The sequence below is a fragment of the Oryzias latipes genome, chromosome 22 (genome assembly GCF_053564925.1).
Source record: "Oryzias latipes strain Hd-rR chromosome 22, Olatipes_Hd-rR_3.1".
Lineage (NCBI taxonomy): Eukaryota > Metazoa > Chordata > Actinopteri > Beloniformes > Adrianichthyidae > Oryzias > Oryzias latipes.
In genome coordinates this window covers 6,593,678-6,618,068 of record NC_136258.1, presented here as the reverse complement: position 1 = coordinate 6,618,068, position 24,391 = coordinate 6,593,678, and the positions used below count along the sequence as shown (strand labels likewise).

The following is a 24,391-nucleotide window of genomic DNA, read 5'->3' as shown; positions in this document are numbered from 1 at the left end:
ATACATTTTAAGCTGAAGAATTTTAAATATTTTCAATGCTACACATTTAATAAGTTAAAGAATTTATAAAGCATTTGAGTGAATTTTACATATTTTATGAGTTGAGTAATATTATAAAAATATAGTTAGTTAAAGCGTTTTTTAGTTTGAAAATATTAAAAACTTTAAGTAAATAATCTCTCTTTTATAAGTTGAGGAATCTTAATATTTTTTATATGAAATAATACAAATTTAAGACAACTGACAATATGAATTTTAATAAATGTTAACTTAAAAGTTTTAATAATATAAGTTAACTGTTGCGTAATCTGTTACACAATAATTTTTAAGTTCAGTAAACTCGCTAGGGATTACAGTGCAGACGCTAACATGAACAAGCAAGAAATCCCAAATTAACAGACTTGTGGTGTGGAAAGGTATGTTTTTCAGCTAGCAGTAATAATCAAAGTATCTGTTCTCTGTTTCAAAATGAGATTGCCACAAAACCGTATGTTATCTCATACTGGAACAGCTTTGGATGTAGAATTCAGTGGGAAAAGGTTTGGACCCTGCCACAAAAGTATTTCATCACCAATAAAATCAGAGAAATTTCTTTCAAAATTCTTCACAAATTTTATCCAGTGAAACATTTCTTTACTAAGTTTAAAAAAGATCTGGACATAAACTGTTCATTCTGTCATTCCTCACCAGAAACTGTGCCTCATCTTTTTTGTTTTTGCTCTTTCACTCAACTATTTTGGAAAGATGTGATACATTTTATAAGAACTCATCTATGTGAAGATTATAGATTATTTACGAGCATATTATTTTTGGATATTTTACACAAGAAAGACTTAATGCAGAAGAAATATATGTAGTTCATTTACTTATAATTATGGCTAAATACTTTATACACAAGTGTAAATATGCCAACAAAAAAACAGTGTTTTTTGTTTTTCAGAAAGAAATGGTTTTGTATGTGAACAGTATTAAATCTTCCACTAACAAAAAAGCTGTCAGAAGAGTTGAAACATGGTCTCTCCTGAAACTTTAACAGATTCCTTTGCCTTATTATTTTTGTTTTATTTTTGCATAACCTGTTTTACATGGTTATCATTATGGTTTTTTTGTTCATTCTCCTGGCGAACGTGAAGATTGTATTTTGCACACAGTGGAGTTTTGTGTTTGGTATTTTGTTTGTGCAAGATAGTGTTAATAAAGTTTATTTTAAAAAAACGAACCGGCAAGAAGGAACCACGGGGGTCCTGCAGCCATCGGAACCTTAACAAATATTTCATCTCCACTTCACCGTTGCCTTTTCTAAGAAATGACAGCTGGTTTTCCCACATTTATATGTAGTTATGGATCGAAAGCAAGAGGAATTTAATGTAAATGCGTGTTCCGGCGTCTACAGGAAGTGTTGCCCATAATTCACGCAAAGGCTCATGGGGGCTAGGAATAAGGTGGATACGGATTTTCTGTTTCGGTGGCACTTCTATTACCATTATTGGTATTTGAAACATTCCTTTGTGTCTCTAGAGATGCAGACAGATTTGTGACCACTTGAGGTGAAGATAAAATATTTCTTAAGGTTCCGATGGCCTTCTTATTGGTTCATGTTAGCGTCTGTTCAAAATGGGAGGTGGCGGCCTCTCGTCCAATCAGAGCACGAGAAATCATCTGCCTTCCGTTTCATGCAAAGTGCCTTCCTTTTCATTCAAAGTGCCTTCCTTTTCATGCAAAGTCACTTCCGTTTCATGCATACTCCTCTCTCACACGCACATATAAACTCTTCCTCACACGTACATATATACTTGTCTTTCACATACATACATTCTTTTTTAAGAGTGACAATGAGAGTGAGAATGTATGTATGTGCAAAGTAATATATATGCATGCGAGAGAGAGAATATATGGATGTGCAAGTGAGAATATATGTATGCGTAAGAGAATATATGTATGCGAAAGAGAGTATATATGACTGTGAGAGCAAGAATGTATGAATGTGAATGGTTCAGAATAAATAATGTCTTATACGGCCCCTCATAGATCCTCGCTACTTTCTTGTCTTTTATGTGTGCATATGTTCTTAAATTTGTCTGATTTTGGATTGTTTTATCACCAATTTGTTTTTAGGTTAACTGCTAATTTTATTGAATGCAATGTTTAATATATGTGTGTAATTTTATGTAAATATGTGATTTTATTTTGATCTTTTAGGGTGATTTTAACCCAGGGACTGCAGATGAAACATAGCCCTCTGGCTAACTCTGGCATATTGACAGAAATGTTAATTATATTAATATGCGCTGTCCCTATACTAAATAAATAAATGATCCAAAATGATCCATTTAAAGCAAATAAACACATGTATATATTTTGAATATATCAATTCTATAAAACTGTTCAATTGTTTGAACTTTTTCAGAAAAAATTAACAGAACCAGCTTTTTTAATTTGGGGGGGGAGGTCTTTAATTATTATTTTATTTATTTGTTTGTTTATTTATCTGTTTGTTCATTTGTATTTTGTTTGTAACTTCAAAGCCAAATATGATAATCCTTAAGTGAATCCTAAAACACACAGGTAGCCAGGGTTGGGTGATGTGACTCCTCTGTCACGCTCTGACCAGAACACGAGCAGCAGCATTCTGGATCAGCTGCAGATGTGAGAGGAATACCTGGCTGACTCCAAAATAAAGAGATTGACAATATTCCAGCTGAGGTCTGGTGAATACTGTATTGTCACAAAGTCCTTCTCCAAATGCCTTACAAAATAAGTTAGAAGTTTACCACTGTTGGAGCTTTTTTTAAACTAATGTTTTGCTAATTGATATAAAAAACACCATTTAAAAAAATTAAATATCTTTTATACCATGTTCCGGGTGAATACTCGATTCTGATTGGCTGCTGGGTGTGCATTAAAACCTGATAACCGCACAGTGAAAAAAGAAGTTCCGGTCACCTAGCTCAAATGTTTTGTATCACTGCGCCGGCGTTTTTAAAACAACCTTTTGCTTCATCATTTGGACAAAAACAAGCGGTAAGAGGTGAACTTTCTCTCTGAACTATATCCCCCAATCTTGACTGCAGTGGTGATGCGGCGCGACGCGGACTAACACCCCGCATCACGTAACAAATAGTCCGCTTTTTGTGATAAAAGCGATCCAAATCTGAAAAAAAAAAAAAAGAATTAAGGACTAAAAACTGGTTAATGTTTATTGCTTTTGTAAGTGACTATGGTAAAAGCGGGTTAATGGCCTTTGAAGTGTGCATTATTATTTTTTAACACACTTCGCGTTGGACGGTTCAGGCTTCCACGGCGTGTGCTAAGAAGTAATAACGCACACTTCATCGGCCATTAATCCTTACATATCACCACATAGTTCAACCAAGATACCAACCCTCAGAGAGTCTAACCACTAACTCCACCAACACAGTTCCTTATTTTCCAGTTTAGATTGCCTATGTTGTTTGAACAGCTTGTTTGTGAGGGATCAGACTTCTTAGTTTTTTTCATCTTAATTGAGGGTTAAATCGTAAAAAGGAATTTATTTTCTTGCCACAGTCCAGTTTTGTACTTACTTTGAGTCGGTTTTAATGGGAGTGATGTAGTGAGATGGGGAAAAAGGCAGCAGTTGATAGCTAAATTAGTCTTTCCTGGGTTCTTTCCTGATAAATTCCGTTTTCCTACGGTTTAAAATGCTGAAGATAACCTAAAATGACCTTCAGAGGATGAGACCCATTTTGCTGGAGTGCAGTGGCTCATAGATGCTGCCGTCCAGTCTGGCAGGTAGATGGAGCAGTAGCCATGACAGATGATGGATAAAATTACTCCACACTGTAATCAGCCTGTCTATTCTGCTGAAGCCTCCTACTGATCGGCGGCGCTGTCCAACCCATCTCACTTCCATGTAATTCAGCGACCTCTTCAATTCAGCTCATCTTTTCTCCTCCTTCAGCTCCTTGTTGGCTTTGTGAGGCTGAGAGAATGAAGGAAGAGGAAAGCTGATGGCTTGGCTGGAGGTCTCCTGAGGATTTACGGTTCTTTTCTTCATGAGAAATAAACAAGCTCCTAACGTGCGGCTTGTGAAACATGTTCTGCGAAGGAAGAAGATGAATTTTCATTCATGGACTTGTCTCATGTTGCTGATATACTGTATGTTTTGTTAAAGCGAAATAGCAGCATGGCCTCTCAGGAAGTTTCCAAGAATTGAAAGTGCTAAAGAAAAATATCTGTAACTTTACCTCGTCTGCTGTCTCCAGAGGCAGCTTGGTTCCATTCACTCCAGTCTGCAGATGACGCTCAAACTCACAGTAGGAAACACAAAACACATAAATCTGATGGAATGCAGTCCAACTCATCCCAGCTCCAGTTTAGTTGTATTCCAGTCCAACTATAGTTGCTGTGATCCAAACCATTTCAAGCCAATGAAAACAGCCTGTCTAGGAAAAACCTAGAAAAAAGAAACCTGGGTATGATCATACTAAATAAACACCTCTTTCTTCATAGAAAGGCTAAATTCTAAACCACCTGTTGGGCCTACTTCTACTTTTTTAGCTCTTAAGGGGAGCTTAGAGGTAAAGGAAGAAGTGCTAAAGTCCACTTTCCATGCCCAATGGAAAATTTACTTTGAGTTTCCCACATTATAAACCACAGAGTTGAACACAGAGCATTTAAAAAAATATTTTAAACCATATTCATTATTTAAACACAAAAACTGAAATTCATATACATGTATATACATATTTAGAAATATCTACTTTAGCCTTTGGGTAATAAACATGTTTAAGAGTCCAATAAATGTGTCTGACTTATACGCCTTTTAGTTTAACTTCCTTTTTAGAGTCGGAAAGTTAAGTTTTGTTCTTTAGTGTCAAACGCACATGTCAATCATGGATCTCTGACCAATCACAGCCGTTTATTCCCACAAACATGTACACTGGATGGATTATCTCGTCCGTCACCCTGAGGATTAAAAGAAAGCTTGAAGTCGGATGTCCATGGTAGCTTGAGTTTGACTTGCCCACCCACAATTATTAATTGGAGACTGTAAAGTAAGGTCAATAGTGTTTTATCATTTCCTGATTGGCCCTGTCAGCTGCCAATCAGAAGTAACATTCACCGAATTATGTCTTCCCCTCCCCACAGGTCAAATGAGTATTAAAAAATACGACATTAAAAGTTTTTTAAACCTGTCTGAGCCAAATTTTCCTTTTTCCTTTTTACTTCCTGATAACAACTACAGACTTCTGACCGTGAAAGTAATGAAATGGCCAAATGTTCTACATGGACAAAAGAAATTCTTCATTTGAACCTCATGAACAGTTGATTTCTTAAACCCATGGCCATATGATGAAGTTTACTGTTCAAAGGTTCACCTTTGATTCATGCTGTACTCAGATGAACTCATACCCGTGTGCTAACAGAAAATCATTAACGCCAAAGGAACCTTTTCCAGGAGTTCATGGTGTTTATTATTTGGATGAGTTTCTAATCTTTCAGGCAGATTTGAACACTTTTTTTATGAGAATTATCTGTTTGATATCTGGTTCAGGCTATGTGGATAAATCCTTTCTATCAAAGAAAGGTTTGATTTGAGGAGAGGAAACCCATTTTTAGAAGGGGAGTGTCCCATAAAGAAGTTTTCTTATATTTACTACTAAGGAAAACTATCTATTTTGTAAACTGCACCTAAACCACACAACAGACTCCCCATATTTCTCCCTCTTTCCCTAGGGCAGGGGTCGGCAACCCATGGCTCCGGAGCCACATGTGGCTCTTTCATCCATCTCTTGTGGCTCGCTGTGACTTTGGAAAATAATGAGTATTTTATAATAATTAACTTTTATTTTAGTTTGTTCATTTTTGATGGCATTTCAAAGGTGCTGATGGCTCCGCACGAAGCACGAGCCACGTAAAAAACAGCTTCCTTAATGAGCTCGTATTTATCGGGCGAGAACTGCAGAGCTGATAGCAGGGAGAGGCACGCGGGGTGGCTTCAATAAACACTCCGATCTTCTGCCGGGAACTTGACGTGCTGCGGGGCAGAGACCAACTCGCTGATGACAGACTGAGAGTTCGCGCCAATGTTGCCAGATAGAGTCACAGGTTTCCAGCCGAAAATTCATCTGAAAACCGCCAGACCCAGCCAAAAACCGCCCAAAACAGCTTTTGTTGATGTTTTTTTCGTACTGGATAAAAGATAGTTCAGACTAATAATAAAATGTGTACAATATTGAATATTTCTTTAGCGGGCCGCCTTCTTCCATTCATTTGCTTAACCCGCTCTATCCCCGCTATAACCTGCATCCTACTCTTTAATCCTTGTGCGGCGCTGGAGCGCCCCGACTATCGTATTTAGCGCTCTCTGTGTAGGACACACTGAGGAGTGCGGGGGAAACCAACTCTCAGCTGCAGAAGATATGAACAGGTGAACAGGTAGAGAGGAAAAGCAGGTGGAGAGGCGGAGGAGGGGCTTTGGCATCAAACTCTGTCAGAGAGATGCAAACACGGACGTCAGATTGAGACGCAGCTTTCACTGCAGGAGTTGAAGCAGAGGCTTTCTTTGGGATGATTTTATGAACTCAAACATGGAAACATGATTACCAAGTAGAACTCTTTAAAATAATAAACCTGATCTCTCCACATTCTCAGTGTCTACCATGCATTGATAAACACATCGCTCCATGCAGCGATCAGACCAGAACTAGTAGCTCCGCCCACACGCGGCCGCGGTATCATCCTTTAAAGAACATAATGTGCATTTGCAGCGTCGTATGCTTCAGACGATGTCCGATTGGCCAATCTACAATCAAGTACCGTACTTCTCAGTGAGGACTTTGGTGGATTTTAAAGAAGTACTTTTTTTTTTTTTTAATCTTTTCTGGCCCGCGATCTGCACTCATGTCCTTGAAGATCGACGTAATGAGCACCTTTGAATAATATATGCATGCATAATATATATAATGATGTCAAGACGGGTTGTGGCTCCGGGTGCTTTCTTTTTTATTAGGGGCCTAAAGAAGTTAGACGAACATTTCAATCTGACAATTTTCTGCTGTTTGGATTTTAAAAAAAAGTTTGTTTTTTTAATATGATCTGAAATTTTCCTAAAGCTGGATGGTTCAACAGTTAAAGTATAACTTGTGTTCTTAGTTGGTTTGACTTCTGATACAAATTAAAATTTCTGATTTTTTATTGTTGTTTATTACTAATCTCAAATGTACTGGATGTTTTCATTGTAAGTTTTGTGTCTCTCTTTACTATAAAGAGGACATAGTTAACTCTGAACATGCAGGGTCATGCTAACAAAGCTGAGTCACCACACAGATGAATTCCCCTAGTCTTTATGCAGAATTGGGACGTTCTTGAGACGTTCCTCCATGCAGACACGTATCTGCTCGTCCTTATTTCCTGCAAACATGGAGGGCAGCTTCTCCTCTCTTCTCTTCCTGTCTGCGGCCCAGCATTTCTGTTATTTCAGACGCAGGTGCCGTCAATCTGTTAAGCAAGAAAACGAGGAGATGGCTGTGTCAAAGTCTTTCCCTGTGAGCTGGGCTCACATCACACAGTGTGTCAGAATGAAATTATCTTAGCCAAGAAAGAAATGCCCATTTGTGGGAGCAGACCGCCCTGACACTGAAGTTTCTTCTAAGAGCTTTTATCACCGTACGGCTGCAAGCTTTTGTGAGCTGTGTGGTCAATACTCAGGGAAGTGAATGGTGCAAAAATATAGAGAAAAAAAACATGTTAACATGTTCACTACAAGCTAATTTAACATCTTGATGAAAATACCTCTGTTTGCATAAATGAGACGATCTAAACTACTTGGAGCAGTCAGTTTGGAAGAGTCTTTGTCTTTAATGGATCATTCAGCAGAATCTTTTTATTTAAATCTGCTTTTTCTGTTTTCTCACATTTTCCAAATACACAAAAAGTTTCTCAGGGCTAAATGTTTCTGCAAATACTTCTATAAAAATAACCTTTTGTCTAATTTTTTTTCTTTGTTTTAAAAAGCAACAACTGACGAAACTGAAAGGAATAAAGTTTAGAAAGAGACTAAGCAGAAGACAGACAAGGAAACATGGAAAACAATCTCGCAATGAAAAAAGGAAAAAAAAATACGGCTAGGAAAGGTTTTATTTCCACATGAAACAAGGAATTTTATTAAAAATAAACTCAGAGGAGTAAATCCGTTAGCTAAGGAGATAAAAAAAAAAAATCCAGATGAAGATTTCTGCTTGCATTAGTTGTCCAAACGGAAAACACAGAGATGAGAGCCGGGCACAGAGCAGCAGTGTCCAACTCTCCTCTGACCCTCCTTAAGCGCTGGTGCAAAACCCATGAGGGGGTAGTCGAGCAGTTCCTAGTTTTATGTGCTAAAAGACAACTAAAATGAGGGCGTCACAGAAAGCTTAAAGTGACACATACTAGTACTCTCAATAACAACAAGAAGAAATATGATTTAATTAAACATTTGATGAATTTCCTCAAAGTCCCTCTTAGTCAGTAAGTTAATAAAAATAACAAACTTAGTCTATTAGCTAGAACAGGAACTTGGTCACAACAGAATTACTATGTTAGACTTAATGAAGAAACTCCCCCCCCAAGTTATAATAACTATCAGAAATCCAGGATTTCAGGGAAACTAGGTGTTTTAGCAGTAATATCACAGTCTAGCTTACTTCTTAGCACGAAAGTCAAACACGTTCATTGTCTATTGAGTTGTCTATAAATCACCCAAACAGGAAAACTCAAAAAGCAGTTTCATTCATAAGTATTTATGGCCCTCCCAGCCCATATTCAGAATTTTTAACTGAGTTTTCTGACTTTCTATCAACTACTGTTTTAGATTATGATCAAATTATAATAATAAGGGGATTTTAATATTCATGTAGATGAGCCCAGTGAAAGTGTCTAGGAAAAGCTTTGCAGCTTTATAAGATGATGTTGATTTCAGACAAAACATAAAAGAACCCTCTCACTGTCACAAGCACACCCTGGACCTTGTTTTAACACAGGGGTGGGCAAACTACGGGCTGAATCTGGCCCGCGTCCATGTTTGGTCCGGCCCACTGAACAATATCAGAGACCCATGTTTGTTTGTTTTTTAATATGGCCACAAGATCAAGCTTGACATTTTATTCCACCTTCTGCAGTCTGTGCTCACACCTGAAATGCTCTAAAATCTCTGTCAAATAGAACAGAAGACAGTCTTTCCTTTCTATGTTGCAGTTCATGTTTCCCGGTTTAGCTCGTTCTTTTAGAGCGATTATGCTGCTTTTTTTAAACAATGCAGCCTGGAGACCCTGTCAATCAATCTTCTAAGTCCGTGCTGTGTCTCCTGTACAGAAACGCAGAGCTCTTCAGATCAGAAATCTGTGATCGATCAGGTCTTTGTTTTCATTCTAAGATCCTGGACCTAATTTCTATGAAGGTTTGAGAATTTAAACAAGAGAAAAGGGAGAAAATGTTCATGTCTGTGTGAGAAAAGTGTATTTAGGTAGTGAGGAGTTTTACTGTCATAAACATCTATAATCAGACTCCGTGGATTTCATCGGTCACGGGTTATTTTTAGAACGTATCTCCTGCAATAAACGAGGGAACTCTATACTGGTGAAAAGGTCACGCAGAAATATGCATAGGTGCAGGAGAAGACAGAAATTTGCTTTTTTCATAATGACTGGATGGAAACACGTGCAGGATACAGCACAGCTGCGCAAACTGTGAGACGCATGATGAGCTGCAGCCCTCAAAGTCTTTATTAGGATTATGATGGGAGAGAATCCACTATTTGTTTTTTTGTGTTTTTTTTTTTAAATTTATCAGTATATTTTTCCTGAATTTTTGTCTAGTGTGTTATTTGGTCATTTTTTTATTTCATAAATAATGTTATTTATTTTATTAAAAAGATCATGAATGAATGAAACTTTTTTCATATAGCACTTGAAGGCACCAAAGGGCTTCACAATAAAAAAGACACCTAAAATGGGAACAAACGTTTTAAACTAAAAACTCTGGAACATTCTGTTTTAGAATATAATTTTCCATCCAAATGTTTTTATCTACATTCCATGTTATATCATGGTCACTCAACGCACCCGCTTGTGGTCCGGCCCTTCTATCCAATTTTAGAACCCAATGTGGCCCGCGACTTAAAACAATTGCCCACCCCTGTTTTAACCCATGGTATAGAGATTGGCCAGCTGAGTGTCCTTCCTCATAACCCCATCATTTCTGATCACGTTCTGATTACCTTCTAGTTTACATTAGAACATGCTACTGCCCCAGTGAATAAGAAAACAGCTTAGAAGAACCTTATCTGACTGTTCTGTGTCTGAGTTTAAACTCACAGTTCAACCAATACCTAGCAACATGCTGAGCAAAACTCTGAGACCAGCTCCCATAGCATCAGTCCTAGTATAAATGACCAGTTTGTTAATGATGCCTTACAACCCCTTTGGAGTACACTCCACGTTGTTGCCTCCCTGAATCCTAAGCTTGTGAGTTAGACAGAGAATGGCGTTGCTCCGGTTCAGAGCAGTCTCTGAATACCTGGAAACGTAGCCTCTGAAATTATTTGAAAAAAAAAAAACTCGTCATAGAGCCAGAACCCAGTACTTTTTTTTAATTTTTTTTTTAACTTGTCCTGTCCAACAGCTGGGCAAACAGATGAGAGCTGAAGGCCTCTTGTGTTGGACATATTTTACTTTAACAACAGGGGTTATGAATTTTCTGACAAACCAGAGGTATGTCTGAATAAACCCCTGTTGTAATCGAGTCCAAACTTTATTCATTTTAATCGTATTCGAAAATCTTTTGTGTTGGACCGGACGCAAAAGGAAAGGAGGGAAGAAGAGAGAGGGATGTTGGGGGGGGGGGGGGGGGGGTGCAGGAGGGCCCAACGCCGGGCCCCACCCGTTAAGAGTGCCCGCAGCCCCAGACGAGCGCCTCATCACCACCCATCCCCCTGCCCCAACCCCAGGTATGGGCCAGGACCCCCCAAGGAAGACCCACTCCGCGCTCCAGGCAGCCACCCACCCGGCCCACGGTGGGTCCAGGAAGGAGTAAGGCAGGGGCCAGCGGCCCCCGCCCAGGAGGAGGGCACCCAGGAGAAAAGGGAGCCCACGAGGGGTGTTGTAAACTTGGCCCGACCAGAATCGGCCAACGTTGGAAATTTGGCGAGGCCCAGTACTCAGGGGCAAGGACCAGAACCCACACCACAGGCACACGGACACCCCCGGCTCAGGTGTGATGCGATCCCCAGCTCTTGGCCTTGCCAGAGAGAGAACCCAGTACTTTTAAACCATAATAGCAGAGAATGGAAATAATCCAATATTTCTTCTTAGTACAATTGCCAGACTAACCAGTAGTCAGAGCTAAGTAGAACCACATATTCCTGTTTCTCTCAGCTCTGATGATTTTCTGGCATTTTTCGATAGTAAAATCTCAAATATTAGACATAAGTTGAATCAAGTTATTCCTACAATCAGCCCAGAGCAGGCTATAGCGGTAGAAGGGGAGGCATCCATAGAAACTTCTGTAACATTAGACTGCTTCACTGCTGTGGATCAAGCAGAAATGACAGCAGTTATTACGTCTTCCAAATCCTCAACTTGTCTCTTAGACTCAATCCCCACTAAACTTTTTAAAGAAACCTTTCCCATAATTAATGTATCAATGTTAACTATAGTAAATACCTCTCTAGAAACATGTTATATGCCAGTCTTTTAAATATGCAGTTGTTAAACCTCTTCTGAAAAAGCCCAGTTTAGATCCTAGCAAACTGGCCAACTATAGACCAATATCAAATCTCCCGTTTATTTCAAAAATCCTAGAAAGAGTTGTAGTTAAGCAGCTTTAGCACCACCCACAGGACAATAGCCACTTTTAAGATATTCAGTCGAGGTTTAGACCTCACCATAGTACGGAAACTGCACTAGTTAGAGTCTTTAATGACTTATTATTGTCCTCAGAAAAGGGACTACTCTCTATTTTGGTCCTCTTAGATCTCAGTGCAGCCTTGACACTATCGACCACAGTATCTTACTCCAAAGGTTAGAGCATGACAAAGTGATCAGAGGATCTGCTCTCCAGTGGTTTGAATCCTATTTATCCAATAGGCACCAGTTCATTAATGTAAATGGACAGTCCTCTCACTGCACTCGAGTTAGCTACGGAGTCACACAGGGCTCAGTTTTAGGACCCATCCTGTTTGTGCTTTATATGCTACCCCTAGGAAACATAATCAGGAAACACAGCATTCATTTTCATTGTTATAACGATGACACGCAGTTGTATTTATCCATGAAACCTGACCAGAATGACAATATAGAGAAACTGAATGCCTGTATCAGAGACATCAAGACCTGGATGACAATTAAATAGCTCCTCCTGAACCCAGAAAGAAACTGAGGTCATTATACTAGGTCCTAAAAACCTCAGAGATGCTCTGTCTGCTCAGATAGTCTCCCTGGATGGCATAAGTATAGTCTCCAATTCCACAGTTAGAAACCTTGGGGTTTTATTTGACCAGGATTTATCATTTAAGGCTCACATATCTCAGGCGTGTAGAACTGCCTTTTTTTACCTGCAGAATATAGCGAAGATCAGAAATATACTTTCTAAGAATGATGCTGAAAAACTCATCCATGCGTTTGTTACGTCTAGACTGGATTACTGTAACTCTTTGTTAGCAGCGTGTCCTAAGAGTTCCTTAAGAAGTCTCCAGCTTGTTCAGAATGCAGCAGCTAGATTGTTAGCAGAAACTAGCAGAAGAGATCACATCACTCCTGTGTTATTTTCACTTCACTGGCTCCCAGTTGATTCTAGAATCAAGTTCAAAATCATCCTGTTAACCTATAAATGGTATGGCCCCATCCTATATTAAAGACCTCATAGTGCCTTACCACCCAAACAGAACACTTCGCTCGCAAAATGCAGGACTGCTTGTGGTTCCTAGAATAAGTAAAAGTACGGTTGGAGGTAGAGCCTTTAGCTAGCAAGTCCCTGTTTTATGGAATAAGCTCCCAGCTCATGTAAGAGAGGCCGACACAGTTTCTACATTTTTCTGACCCAGAACATCTTCACCCCGGTTTATGGGTCAAAAAGAACAAGTCTGGTTTGTTTGTGGGAAGTAAATTTAGAACTGCTTTTCTTTTCAAAGCCACATCCTCGGGAGCATGAATGAAGCCGTGACAGCTGCATTTACACAGCGTCCTTTGACCCCCCCTGTGGTTTACCATGGACGGCTGCCATGAACACCAGTCCGTTCAAAGCTCAAACTTAGGCAAACCCTGTCACAAAACAGCAACTTCTTGATGCTGGTTTAAAGTCTGGCTGCTGATCTACTCGGGGTGTTGAAGTAAGGAAACTTTTTGTTCTTTTAGACACCGGCAAAAACCCAGCAGCATTTACAAACTGGTACCTGCGCAGTGTCAGAAGGTTTAAATCTGGCAGTTTGGTGAAATTATTCAGCAGGTAAATGTCAGCCAAAGTGCAGGCAGTTTGTTTTACAGTCCTGATTTCTATTATTGAGTATGTTGTGTGTGCTCAGGGTTGCAGTTTAATTTCCTGAAAACTGCTCTGCTGCTTGTCTGTAAAGCCTTGACTTGATCAGGCTTCTGCCTTCCCACTTTCACTTTTAGGGACAAATTCCCCTCTTGGTGTTGGGTATGAGCGTGAACATCTGTGTTCATGTGGTATTGGGTGGATAGTTGCATCCTCATCCACAAACTTGTCTGAACTTTTAAAGATGCTTGTCTGCCTCTCAGTTCTGTTGTTCTGCAAAAATTCTTCTGGTTTTTGTTTTGTTTTGCTGTTGTTCAGCCTAAAGATAATTAAAAGTAAAAAAATATATATATTTTGAGAGAAAAAAATCTGTTTAGCTGCAAAAGACACCTATTAAAACTGTAGAAGCTACATTTTGAGAAGAAAGTCCAACTCTGTGGAGTAAAAGGTAAACAGTTCTAACTTTTATTTATGTGGGGGGTGGGGTTGAGACTAAACTAAGGACGCCCTGTTCACATTAACTGCTATGCCTGCGGGAGATAAGCTGTACAACCCCAAATCCACATGTAACCACTGATCACTGTGGATCAATATAGGTCAAGCGCCTTGCTCAAGAGCACCACTGCTGGTCATCAACCTGTTACTACCATAAACCCAACAAGTGCGTCTCAAGCTGAAGGGTTGCCACAGCAGTCACTAAATCTCATGTGGTTTGTGCTGTTATGTATTTTCTGGTTTTCTTTGCATTCTTTCTAGACACTTTAAATACATCCAAAAGTCAGCTGGCTACAGAATTTTCTGAGGGTCAGAGAAGAGACCCCCTTCCCAACATTACATTTATGTTTCCCTGTCATTCATTTGCTGTGCAGGAGCTCAGCTTTTGCTCCTGCTGCTCTGCTGCTGATTCTGGCATTCATTAACCTGGGCAATGCTCTTCTGCTGCAATTAGGCTGCTGTTTGCAGCTGCACTGAACATGTTCAGACTGACTGCGTTGACCAGGCCCTAAGCAGATATGCAGCAGCCCCTTTGTGTTTAAATCAAAGCATGTGTATTTTTTCCCCTGTTATTTATTGTTTTACAACAGTTATGTTTAACACAGTTTCATAATTTGGATTATTTAATAAGTGTCTTTAATAAAAACCCAAATTAATGCTACATGCAGTTTGTAAATGGTAATGGACGAAAACCAAATTGTCAGTAGTCTCTTTGAACTCTCCCATGGATCCATTTTTGTCTTAAAGTCTATTTCTGAAAGTTAAAACAGTAACTATGTCCTGAATTAGGAAATGTTAGACTTGAACTTCTCTCCATCTTCTTCTGTTTCTTAGAGGACCTGGATGAGCCCCCATTGTCTTCTTATGCGTTTTTATTTGTTTCCACTGAGCGGTGCTGTACTGTCCAATCCGGTCGATTCCTATCCAGTCCAGTCCAGTCCAGACCACTCCAGTATTTTGAGCGTTTCCATTATACAATGGATTGATTAAGCCGGGCTTAATCTTAGCCTTTTTGGGCCCCCCGCTGGTTGTAGGTTAATAAAAAAATGGAATGGATCGGTTAGGGTGGAACGCGTTGATTGGCAAATGGTCATTATGACAAAAGAAAGCATCTGTATTCCTCTTTGCCGCCTGCATGCTTTTCTTAAACAGCATTTAATGACTTGTATATATGAAGAATCAAAAACCAAGCAGAAAAAATGAGCTGCTGGATGACCTCCCTTTTTGTTGTTGTTAGCTTCATTCTGCATGCGCCATGATGGTCCAACTATGAGTGAAAATCGCTCACCTGAATTGCCTGGACCATTCTAAACTGGACAGGACTGGATTGTACACAGTAGCGGTTTTAGGCATGGGCCACACGGGCATTTCCCAGGGGCGCACATTTTTTTGGGGAGGCTCAGGGGGGCGCTGGGAGGATTCTTCGCCCGAGGAGTAAGTTAGTGTAGACCGCCATCGGTCCGTACCGCACAATGGAAATGAGGCTTTAGTGTAATTTTGGTCAATTGGTCCTGAAAGGGTTCTCGTCTGTTCACAGTATTCCTCATCTGTGCATGCTGGCTCTCATTGGGGTTCTCTGGAGTCCCAAAGCAGCAAAAGGCTTTGTTACTCTTTAAGAACGAAACACGTTTGCAAATGTCTGTAAATGGCTCCTTGATGAGTGTTCTGAGATCTTCAGCTGCACCTCTTTGTCTGACACTGTGATTTCTTCATCCATCAGCAGGAAGCAGGTTTGGTAAGATAACATTTGTGGTTCATTACTACGGTGGCCGACAGGGCTCACACTACATACAGAAGAAACAACGCATTACCTGAAGCACAGCGAAATTTCCCGCAACACAACGACATAACCGCAGCAACAGCATAAACCGCAGCACAACGGAAATGAGAACTTCTTTTTCCTACCGGCGGAAAAAAAATTATTTAGTTTCAAATTATTCGGTATGACAGAGTTTTAGGGCCACCAAAGAAAAGGAAAATTACTAGATTTTGAACCGTAAATTGAACCGGTAAAAAACTCGTAATTTTACGAGATTAAAGTGGAAGTGAGCATACAGAGCAGAAAGTGAACGCCGCGCAGCAGCATAGCAGACCCACTAAACTCAATTGAACAGGTGAGCTGAATGTTTATTGATAACTTTCCGAATGTTTGGAAGCTCATTTGTTTGATTTATGATTTATTCATGTTTTATTTATTGATGGGTGGTGTGCAGGATCTATTCAGCTGTTGATGAAGCCGTTGGTGTCCCTGCAGCTGTCCACTTCAATCCTTTCTTCCTCCATGAAACCAAGATCTCTAAGTTTGTGTGACACTTCAGTCTGAGGAACAGCACTTTTTGGCATTTTCAACGTTCTAACGCTAATATAACGAAATATTTTCATTCATTTCATTCAGTTTCATCTGGAGGAGGGGGCGCATGTAACACTGTTTATATCCGCATTGGTGTTCGGATGACGGGTTCATGACGTCAGGTGACAAATGAACGTCAGGTTATGTGAATGAAAGGAGAATAAAGGCTGCAGCGGTCCTCTACACCCAAACGTATCTCTGAGCTCCTTATTTTACAGATAACACTCCGCTTTACCGACACCGAACCCCGGAAAGCCGGCTCCACTGAAAATAATCTGATGTTGAGTCACCCAAAGGTTCAGAATGTTTTTGTCTTTTGTTTTTTAAATAAAGCTTCACAAAAGGCTCCACATATTTCATCTTCAAGCTAGGCTCGTATAAATGGAAAACTTTAGTGTTATTTCCTCGTTAATCTATGACTTTTTTTTCATAATTTTACGAGATTTTAAGTCGTAAATTTAGGAGATAAAAACGTTTAAATTTACGAGTTTTTTTTGTTGTACATTTATGACTTAAAAGTTGTAATTTAAAAAAAAAAGACAGAGTGTTAGATGCAGATGTCACTATGTGGAGAGCTGGGTAAATTTATATTTTTAGACAAACGTATATTTGTAAGATATTACGTTATCTAGTAAGAAAACACCCTAATCTTGTCCAAATATCGTGTAGCTGTCAGGAGCGCCGAATAGTTTGAAACTGAATTCTTTTTTATCCGCCGGCAGGAAAAAAAAAAGTCTTCATTTCCGTCATGCTGCGGTTTATGCTGTTACTGCGGTTATGTTGTTATGTTGCCGGTAATTTCGTTGTTCTCCGGGTAATGCTGTTGCATTGTTTCTTTTGTATGTAGTGTGAGCCCTGTCGGCCACCGTACATTACAGTTTATCTCACTAAATTAACTGTTTATAAAAACAGAATTCGCTCACTCCCTGGAGTTTGTTTAAAGATCTAAATAATGTTAAATTGGCAAATGTTAGAAAAGTTATTTTTTTATGCACCAAGTACCCTGAAGAACTATTTAGTTACTTTGCCTATGAAATCTTATAAACAAATAGCTGCTTTCAGTCAATCATGAAGCAAAAAGGGTTTTGACCTTTGACTCACTTAGCAGAGAAAACAACATTATCTCATGTTTTTTTAATGTGGTGTTCAGTGTCCTTGAAACGATGAAATACTGAGTGGAACAAGTGTTCCACTTGGTGGATCGTAAGATTTAATATGATAAAAAAAAAAAAACGTGTTTAGTCTTTTCTAAATGACAGCAGAAATGGCAAGTCTGATGAGACGGAAACTCTTTTCAGTGACTGGTCAGGAAAAAATACAGACATGACAACTAGCAAAAAAATAAAATGTCTTCAAAAAGAGATCAGCATAAATTAGTTACATATTTGAACAGGAACAATGTCATTATTTGTCAGTAATGTTGTATTTGAAGGTTAATACAGCTCAATAACACTGTATTTAACCCTTTAACTGCCTGATCAACCAAATGGTAGATAAATGTTAGAAAACTTTATTTACAACACCTTTGGTTATCAAAGGTTTTATTTCACCTACAACTCAAATTAATATTAAATTCTCAGTTGATGTTCAAAATGCAATTCAAGCTTGCAATTAAAAAAATGCATTTTGCAATTTAAAAGGGTATGTCATGAATTAGGCAATTTAAAGGAATTTAAAAAATATCGAATAAAAGCAAAATCGATTGCTTTTTAATGCCATCATTCAAATATTGTTGTTCACCTTTGGGGATATCTCTTCAGGGGTCTCCACAGCGAATCAGCTTTCACTAACCAGATGCACTTCCTGACACAACCCTGTATTTTATCTGGGCTGGGGGCCAGCACTAAGGGACTCAGACCCCCTGGTTTCCCACATGCCAATTATTCCCACAGCCAACTGAGCCATCCAGCCGCTTGATTCCATAATCAAATCAAAATGCGTTTTGCAATTTAAATTCAAAGTTAAATACATTTTTATAATGCATTTTGCAGTCCACTATACAATATTAAAAAATGACATTTCTACCATCACTCCGGATTTGGAGTGAAATCCGTATTAGAAGACACTATTTTTTCATAACTTTCTGTTTCGAGGGCTAAATGTAGGGGTACGGAGAAGCTGTAGGGGAAAGGTTTGGATTTGGCCTTGGTCATCCATAGTCAGATTCAATCAAAACTGTTTTAGAATTTGTCAAGAAACTTATTTTGGCATCAAACTCACAGTGGGAGGAATAAAATTTCTGCTTCTCAGGTCAAGACCTTCTAGAATGGAATAGAATTAATGTAATTGTATAGGTACAACTAAATTAAGCCACAACTCCCTTGTGCATAAAGCCGGCAAAAACAAGATATGACAAAAGTACCAAAAAGTCTCAAAAAGCAACAAGATATATCTAAATAAAGCGCAAATGTATATCTACATTTAGGGCTGAGATGACTCTGGGGTAGAAAGTGTGTCTTAGTCTATTGTTTTGGTCTGTAGTGACCTGTATCGCCTCTTAGAGGGTAATGGGTCAAAGAGGTGATGGGGTTGGTTTCACTTTGTATCAGGATGTCTTTTATGAGATATTACTTTTTGTTATGATGACTCTTCTGAGAGTAAAAGACATACACATTTAAAGCTTTTAAGTATTTATTTTATGTAGGAATTACTGCCGAAAGATAATTCGAAGATGAGGATTTCATAGATAAGTAAAAATTGTGACAACCAACCCTAATGTCCCCCTAACAGCCATTTATTTCTCAACAGAAGTCTAATGGGATTTTAGCTTTTTTGGACCAGCTGGTACGTTCTGTTTGGAACACCAAGGGGGAGGGGTCACTCAGTTCATTTTTTTATACAGTCTATGGATCACGCTGAAGTAGTACCTCAAGTGCAAAAGTCCAAAACACCTTGAAGTACAGTAATCCTCACATCAGTGATGAGACTACCAGACACACTGGAGGTCTGGTTCCATAGGATCATCTAGTCCATCAAATCTCACAGTCTGATGGACAGATTATTTCTCTGACTCGTCAGTTCTGCCTCAATAAATAAACGATAAAAGTATGCCTTGAGTTTGATGCCAGTCTGGAAGTTAAATGCACCAGAGTGACATCTCTAAAGGCTTCCTAATCCATCTGTTGTCTTTATGAGAATTTCCAAAATGTTTTAGACGTTGTATACATCACCAGTGTTTGTCCTTTTTGTCCTACAGGATTTGACTTTCCAACAATCATGCAGTAGAGGCAGCAGCAGCACCGGCCGACTCCACACTCAGAACTAGCAGTGGAACCTGTCTACGGCATGGCGTCCTCCCCTGGGCTGAATAATGACCCGTTAACGTTGCTCCAGCTCCAAGAGGTAGATGCCAGCAAAGCACCAGAGAGGCCCCACTCCCCAGGGCTTTTGCCTGCCATGTACAGCCCCCCCCCAGGCATGGACAGCCACACTGTCTGCATTCCCTCTCCATACACGGACAGCAGCCATGACTATGGGAACGGGCCTGGACCGTTGACCTTCTATAGTCCATCTGTGCTGGGCTACAGCAGACCGCCGCTGACTGACAGTCCCTCCTCGCTGTGCCCCCCCCTCAGCCCTTCAGCCTTTTGGCCCTCCCATAGTCATAACGTGCCTTCCCTGACTCTGCATTGCACCCAGCCTATCGTCTACAATGAGCCCACCCCCCACGCTGCCTGGCTGGAGCCTAAAGTCCACAACATCAACCCCAACAGGTAAGAGCTGAGAAGGCGAAACAGACACCTGCAGAGCAGAGAACAAAGAAACTTTACGTCCATTTTGTTAAAAATCACATAGCTGAAGGGTTTATTTGGGATTAAAAATAAAACAAAATTTACAAATGATCTAATTTGTTTGAAGTTTAAGGGGGTGGAGTCAGAAACAGGCGTGCATCTTTTTCTACAAAACAGTGCATTTGTGACTGAAAATTGACGTTGGTTGTGTACAAATTCCCACCCTAACCCCTAACTAATGAAAAACTAGATACTGCTGCACTATCTAGCCCCCTGAATTTTAAAAGCAATTTGGACACAATGCTCACTACTTTTTATTTTTTAATTTTTTTATAAATGGCAATATGACGTCGTTGGTTTCACAAAGTTAAAATTTAATTAATATGAGCGTTTTGATTTTGATTGTTTATGAGTCCACTGTGTTCTGAAGATAGAAACGTTGACGATTTATTTAAAAAACAACAACATTTAAATAGATTTTTTGACAAATTATTCCGAAAAAATGCATTGCGGTCTATATTCGCCGCATCGATGCACACAGGTTCTTTGCAATTTCTAGGGCACTCGATTTTGGAATTGTAGATTTGGACAGCACTACAAAATGGCGAAAGCAGTGCTCTATAGGAATTAGGTTGGGAATTCGGACATAGCCATTGAAACTAAGGATAACATTTAGATATCCTGCAGTGAAGTGTGTCAGTAACGACAGATGTGAGCCGTCCTCAGATCTGATCTGTTCAGTGAACGATGTTGTCTCAGACACAGAGATCAGAGTAGGCAGCAAGACCAGGTTTAAATAAAACCTTTGGTTAGTCTTGACTGTGGATTCTAAAAAACAACAAAGAAAAGATTAATTATCCAAAAACATGTTTGTTGTGAGCTTTGAATTAGGAGGAGCCTACAGGAGGTTTAGTCTTACAACTTTTATATGTGTATTTTTCTTGTGATGCTTTGTTCTGCTCACATTTTTTGTGTAATTCTGTGTTCCTCTAAGCCGCATGACATATTTATTTCTGCTTTTTGGACTTTGGATTATTTCTCATAACTGAAAGGAAATATTTCTCTCTAATTTTAAACGTCTGTGACTCCTTTGGACTGATTCATGAATTATAAGGAACTTGCATTTTGTAGTATTATGTACCTACGCTACCTTTTCCAGCAATGGTTGGTGGCTTTAACAACACTGTTGTTGGTCCTGTGGAGACTTCAGATGGCAGAGGACTAATGATTGAACGACTAAAACTCTGAAGATCAGGTTCTTTCTTTCCCTCAGTTTGTCTCTATCCTGCCCTTCTGTCATCAGCTGCAACAAGCTGCTGGGGAGGAAATCGGACATAGGAGTGGAAGACATGAAACCCCCCTCGTGTTCTCCCTCTGCAGGGAAAGCTGACATGCACTTCTGTGCCGTGTGTCACGATTATGCCTCTGGGTACCACTATGGGGTTTGGTCGTGTGAAGGATGCAAAGCTTTTTTTAAGAGGAGTATCCAGGGTACGACTTCCATTGTTGTTCCTGCTCATTCCCCCTGTTTGCCTTTAACCATCAGTTAACCTTTCTTTTTTCTTCTTTTATCAGGTCACAACGATTACATATGTCCAGCCACGAATCAGTGCACCATTGACAAGAACCGCCGTAAAAGCTGCCAGGCCTGCCGCCTGCGCAAATGTTATGAAGTGGGGATGATGAAGTGCGGTAGGTTTATTTTCCTTAGTCATAAAAGCCTACCAGTGCATGGAGATGTGAAGACCAACATTTTGTCTCACTAGCATGTTTTTGGTCTGTGGGTGGACCAAGAGTGCCAGAAAAAAATCTGGGATTCAAAACAGGCTCTTCTTGCTGTGATTGGTATATTTCATAAAGGGATTTATTTGATTTGTTAAATAGTAAAGTATGTACACTTGTATAGCCCTTTACAAAGCGCTTTACAGTCACAGTCCCACAATCAAGTACATATTCATTCATTCACACTGATGGCTTCACCAGAGGCACCGTGGGGTTCAGTGTCTTGCCCAAGGATGCTTTGACTATAGGCGGAAATCAAACCTACAAGATTCCAGTGAGAGGTCAACCACGCTACCACATCTGCCCCCATGGCAGCTTAAATACTTCAAGCTGCCATAAGATTGTTCTAACACATTTAAAGTAACCATGTATAGCAATTTTCGCCGACTTTTGCAAAATGCGTATAGCACAGCTTGATAACTATACATTTACACTTTATTGTGCAGGGCTACCATGGACCAAAATAGCAATTCCATCTATCCACTTGTCTATCACACTTTCCATCATTTCCTCACTTGTGAACAAGACCCCAAGATATTTATATTCCTCCACTTACAGTTCTCTCCACCTACGGAAGAAAAACTGGCGTAATCCTGTGGAGAACCACTGGCCTTAAACTTGGAGGTGTTAAGTCTCATTCTATCTGCCTTACAATTGAGGAAACTGGCCAAGGACACTATGAAGGCGAAAAAGGAAATCCTGTAGTCCCCTAACCAAAGGATGACGGTGTTGCTGGAGCCTATCCCAGCCACAGTTGGGTAAAGACGGAACTCACCCTGGATGAATTGCTAGTATTGCGGGGGCCAAACAGAGACTTACAACCACACACGTTCACACCAAGGGACAAGTGATGTTGCATTCACACCGGCTGGCGTATTCAGCCGGGTGTGTACACATCGGACCAGTGCCAGACACGCTGGTAGCAGCAGGGAGGGGGATTCTTCTCTGCTCTGCTGCCCAACACAGGCGCCCGCCTACCAACAGAGGCAAGGTGGGGTTCAGTGTTTTGCCCAAGGATGCATCGACTCATGGGTGTGCAAGGCGGGATTTGAACCTGCAATATTACGATCATAGGTCGACCGCCCTACCGCTGCACCACGACTGTAGAGCCTCAAGGGCGAAATGTCAAAGCGGTACAAATCCCCCAAATCTTGCTCCAGCCTTTTTGTTTTCACAGTTCTGTTCCTAAAAATATCCGTCTTGGAGTTATATTAATCAGATTAGGCGCAAACCGCAATTATTAATTTCTCCTTTGTGATCCTTTGTGTCTACAACAATTGGTACTTCCGTGTTTTAAAGCGTACGCCACACACACGCTACCACCAAGTCCGTGTCCCTGATTGATTACAGTGCTGCGTTGCCAAGTTCAACCTGTTCAACCCCATCTGTATGTAGGGTCTGCGACCGGACTTAAAAACTTGCGTAGTGACAGACGATCACGCGCGATCCGCACGTGGAGGACCATAATTCTGGTAAACGCTGGTTTACATGGACTTTCCATTGGACGTGGCCGCTTAAACGCAAGTTGACGCAGCCGATGTGTAAGCACCTTCAGAGTCACCAACTGACTTCATTCATTCCTTCATTCAGTCATCTATCCTTAAAGCCGTTTTGTCCCTTTGGGGGTCACGGGGCTGCCGGAGCCTATCCCGGCCACTCATGGGCGAAGGCGGGGGACATCCTGGACAGGTCCCCAGTCTGTCATAGACCAACTTACTTATGATGCAAATTATTGCCTACATTGGGAGAACATGCAAAATTTTGAACACAGATTTGAACTACACCACAGTACAGCCCTCTTTGGAACCTCATAACTGCTTTTCAACCCTCTTCAGGTGAAGCAGGTGTTTGTGAAAACTCCTGTTTAACGCTTGCATGTCAATTTCTTTCAAAGTAATTTAAATTATTAAAAGTTTTTTATTATTTTTTACACTTTATCTAGCCAAGACAATGTTAAAATAAAAAAAATAAAGGTTTATCTGAAAGCAACCTGCAGGGATTCTACGGTCTTGCAGAACCTCCCAATGTTCTCTGTTTTTCCAGTGACTAAAAATATTTGTAACGCTGATTTGTCATTTTGCCATTTTGATTCACCTTTAACTCGCCTGTCCCCGATCCTCCAGGTGTGCGCCGCGAACGCTGCAGCTACAGAGGAGCTCGACACCGCCGAGGGGGACTCCAGCCTCGGGAGGCGGCAGGGAGGGGCTTGGTCCGGGTCAGGATGGGTCCTCGGACCCAGCGCCATTTCAGTCTGGGGATACCTTTTTCCCCATTGCCAGGGGGCCCTCCCCTCCCGCAGTCAAACCACACTCATCGTCCGTCCATGAGCCCAGAGGAGTTCATCTCCCGCATCATGGAGGCGGAGCCTCCAGAGATCTACCTGATGGAGGACCTCAAGAAGCCCTTCACTGAGGCCAGCATGATGATGTCGCTCACCAACCTGGCAGACAAGGAGCTGGTTCTCATGATCAGCTGGGCCAAGAAGATCCCAGGTAAGATGAACCTGTGACTCTACTCTCACTGCTCTTCATCAGCAATCTTC

At 40.4% G+C, this 24,391-nt stretch overlaps 1 protein-coding gene across 6 annotated transcripts in view; it reads left to right on the top strand.

Annotated features, from left to right (window-relative positions):
* The window catches only part of esr2b (estrogen receptor 2b), an 83,525-nt gene that overhangs the window by 21,817 nt on the left and 37,317 nt on the right, over positions 1-24,391 (top strand). For 2 of the 6 annotated variants that reach the window (XM_020713365.3, NM_001128512.1), the window contains 4 exon segments: positions 19,533-20,049; positions 21,371-21,558; positions 21,643-21,759; positions 23,973-24,341. In XM_020713365.3, the coding sequence (XP_020569024.1) occupies positions 19,622-20,049; positions 21,371-21,558; positions 21,643-21,759; positions 23,973-24,341 (1,102 nt within the window). In that variant the 5' untranslated portion in view covers positions 19,533-19,621. 6 annotated transcript variants of the gene reach the window in all.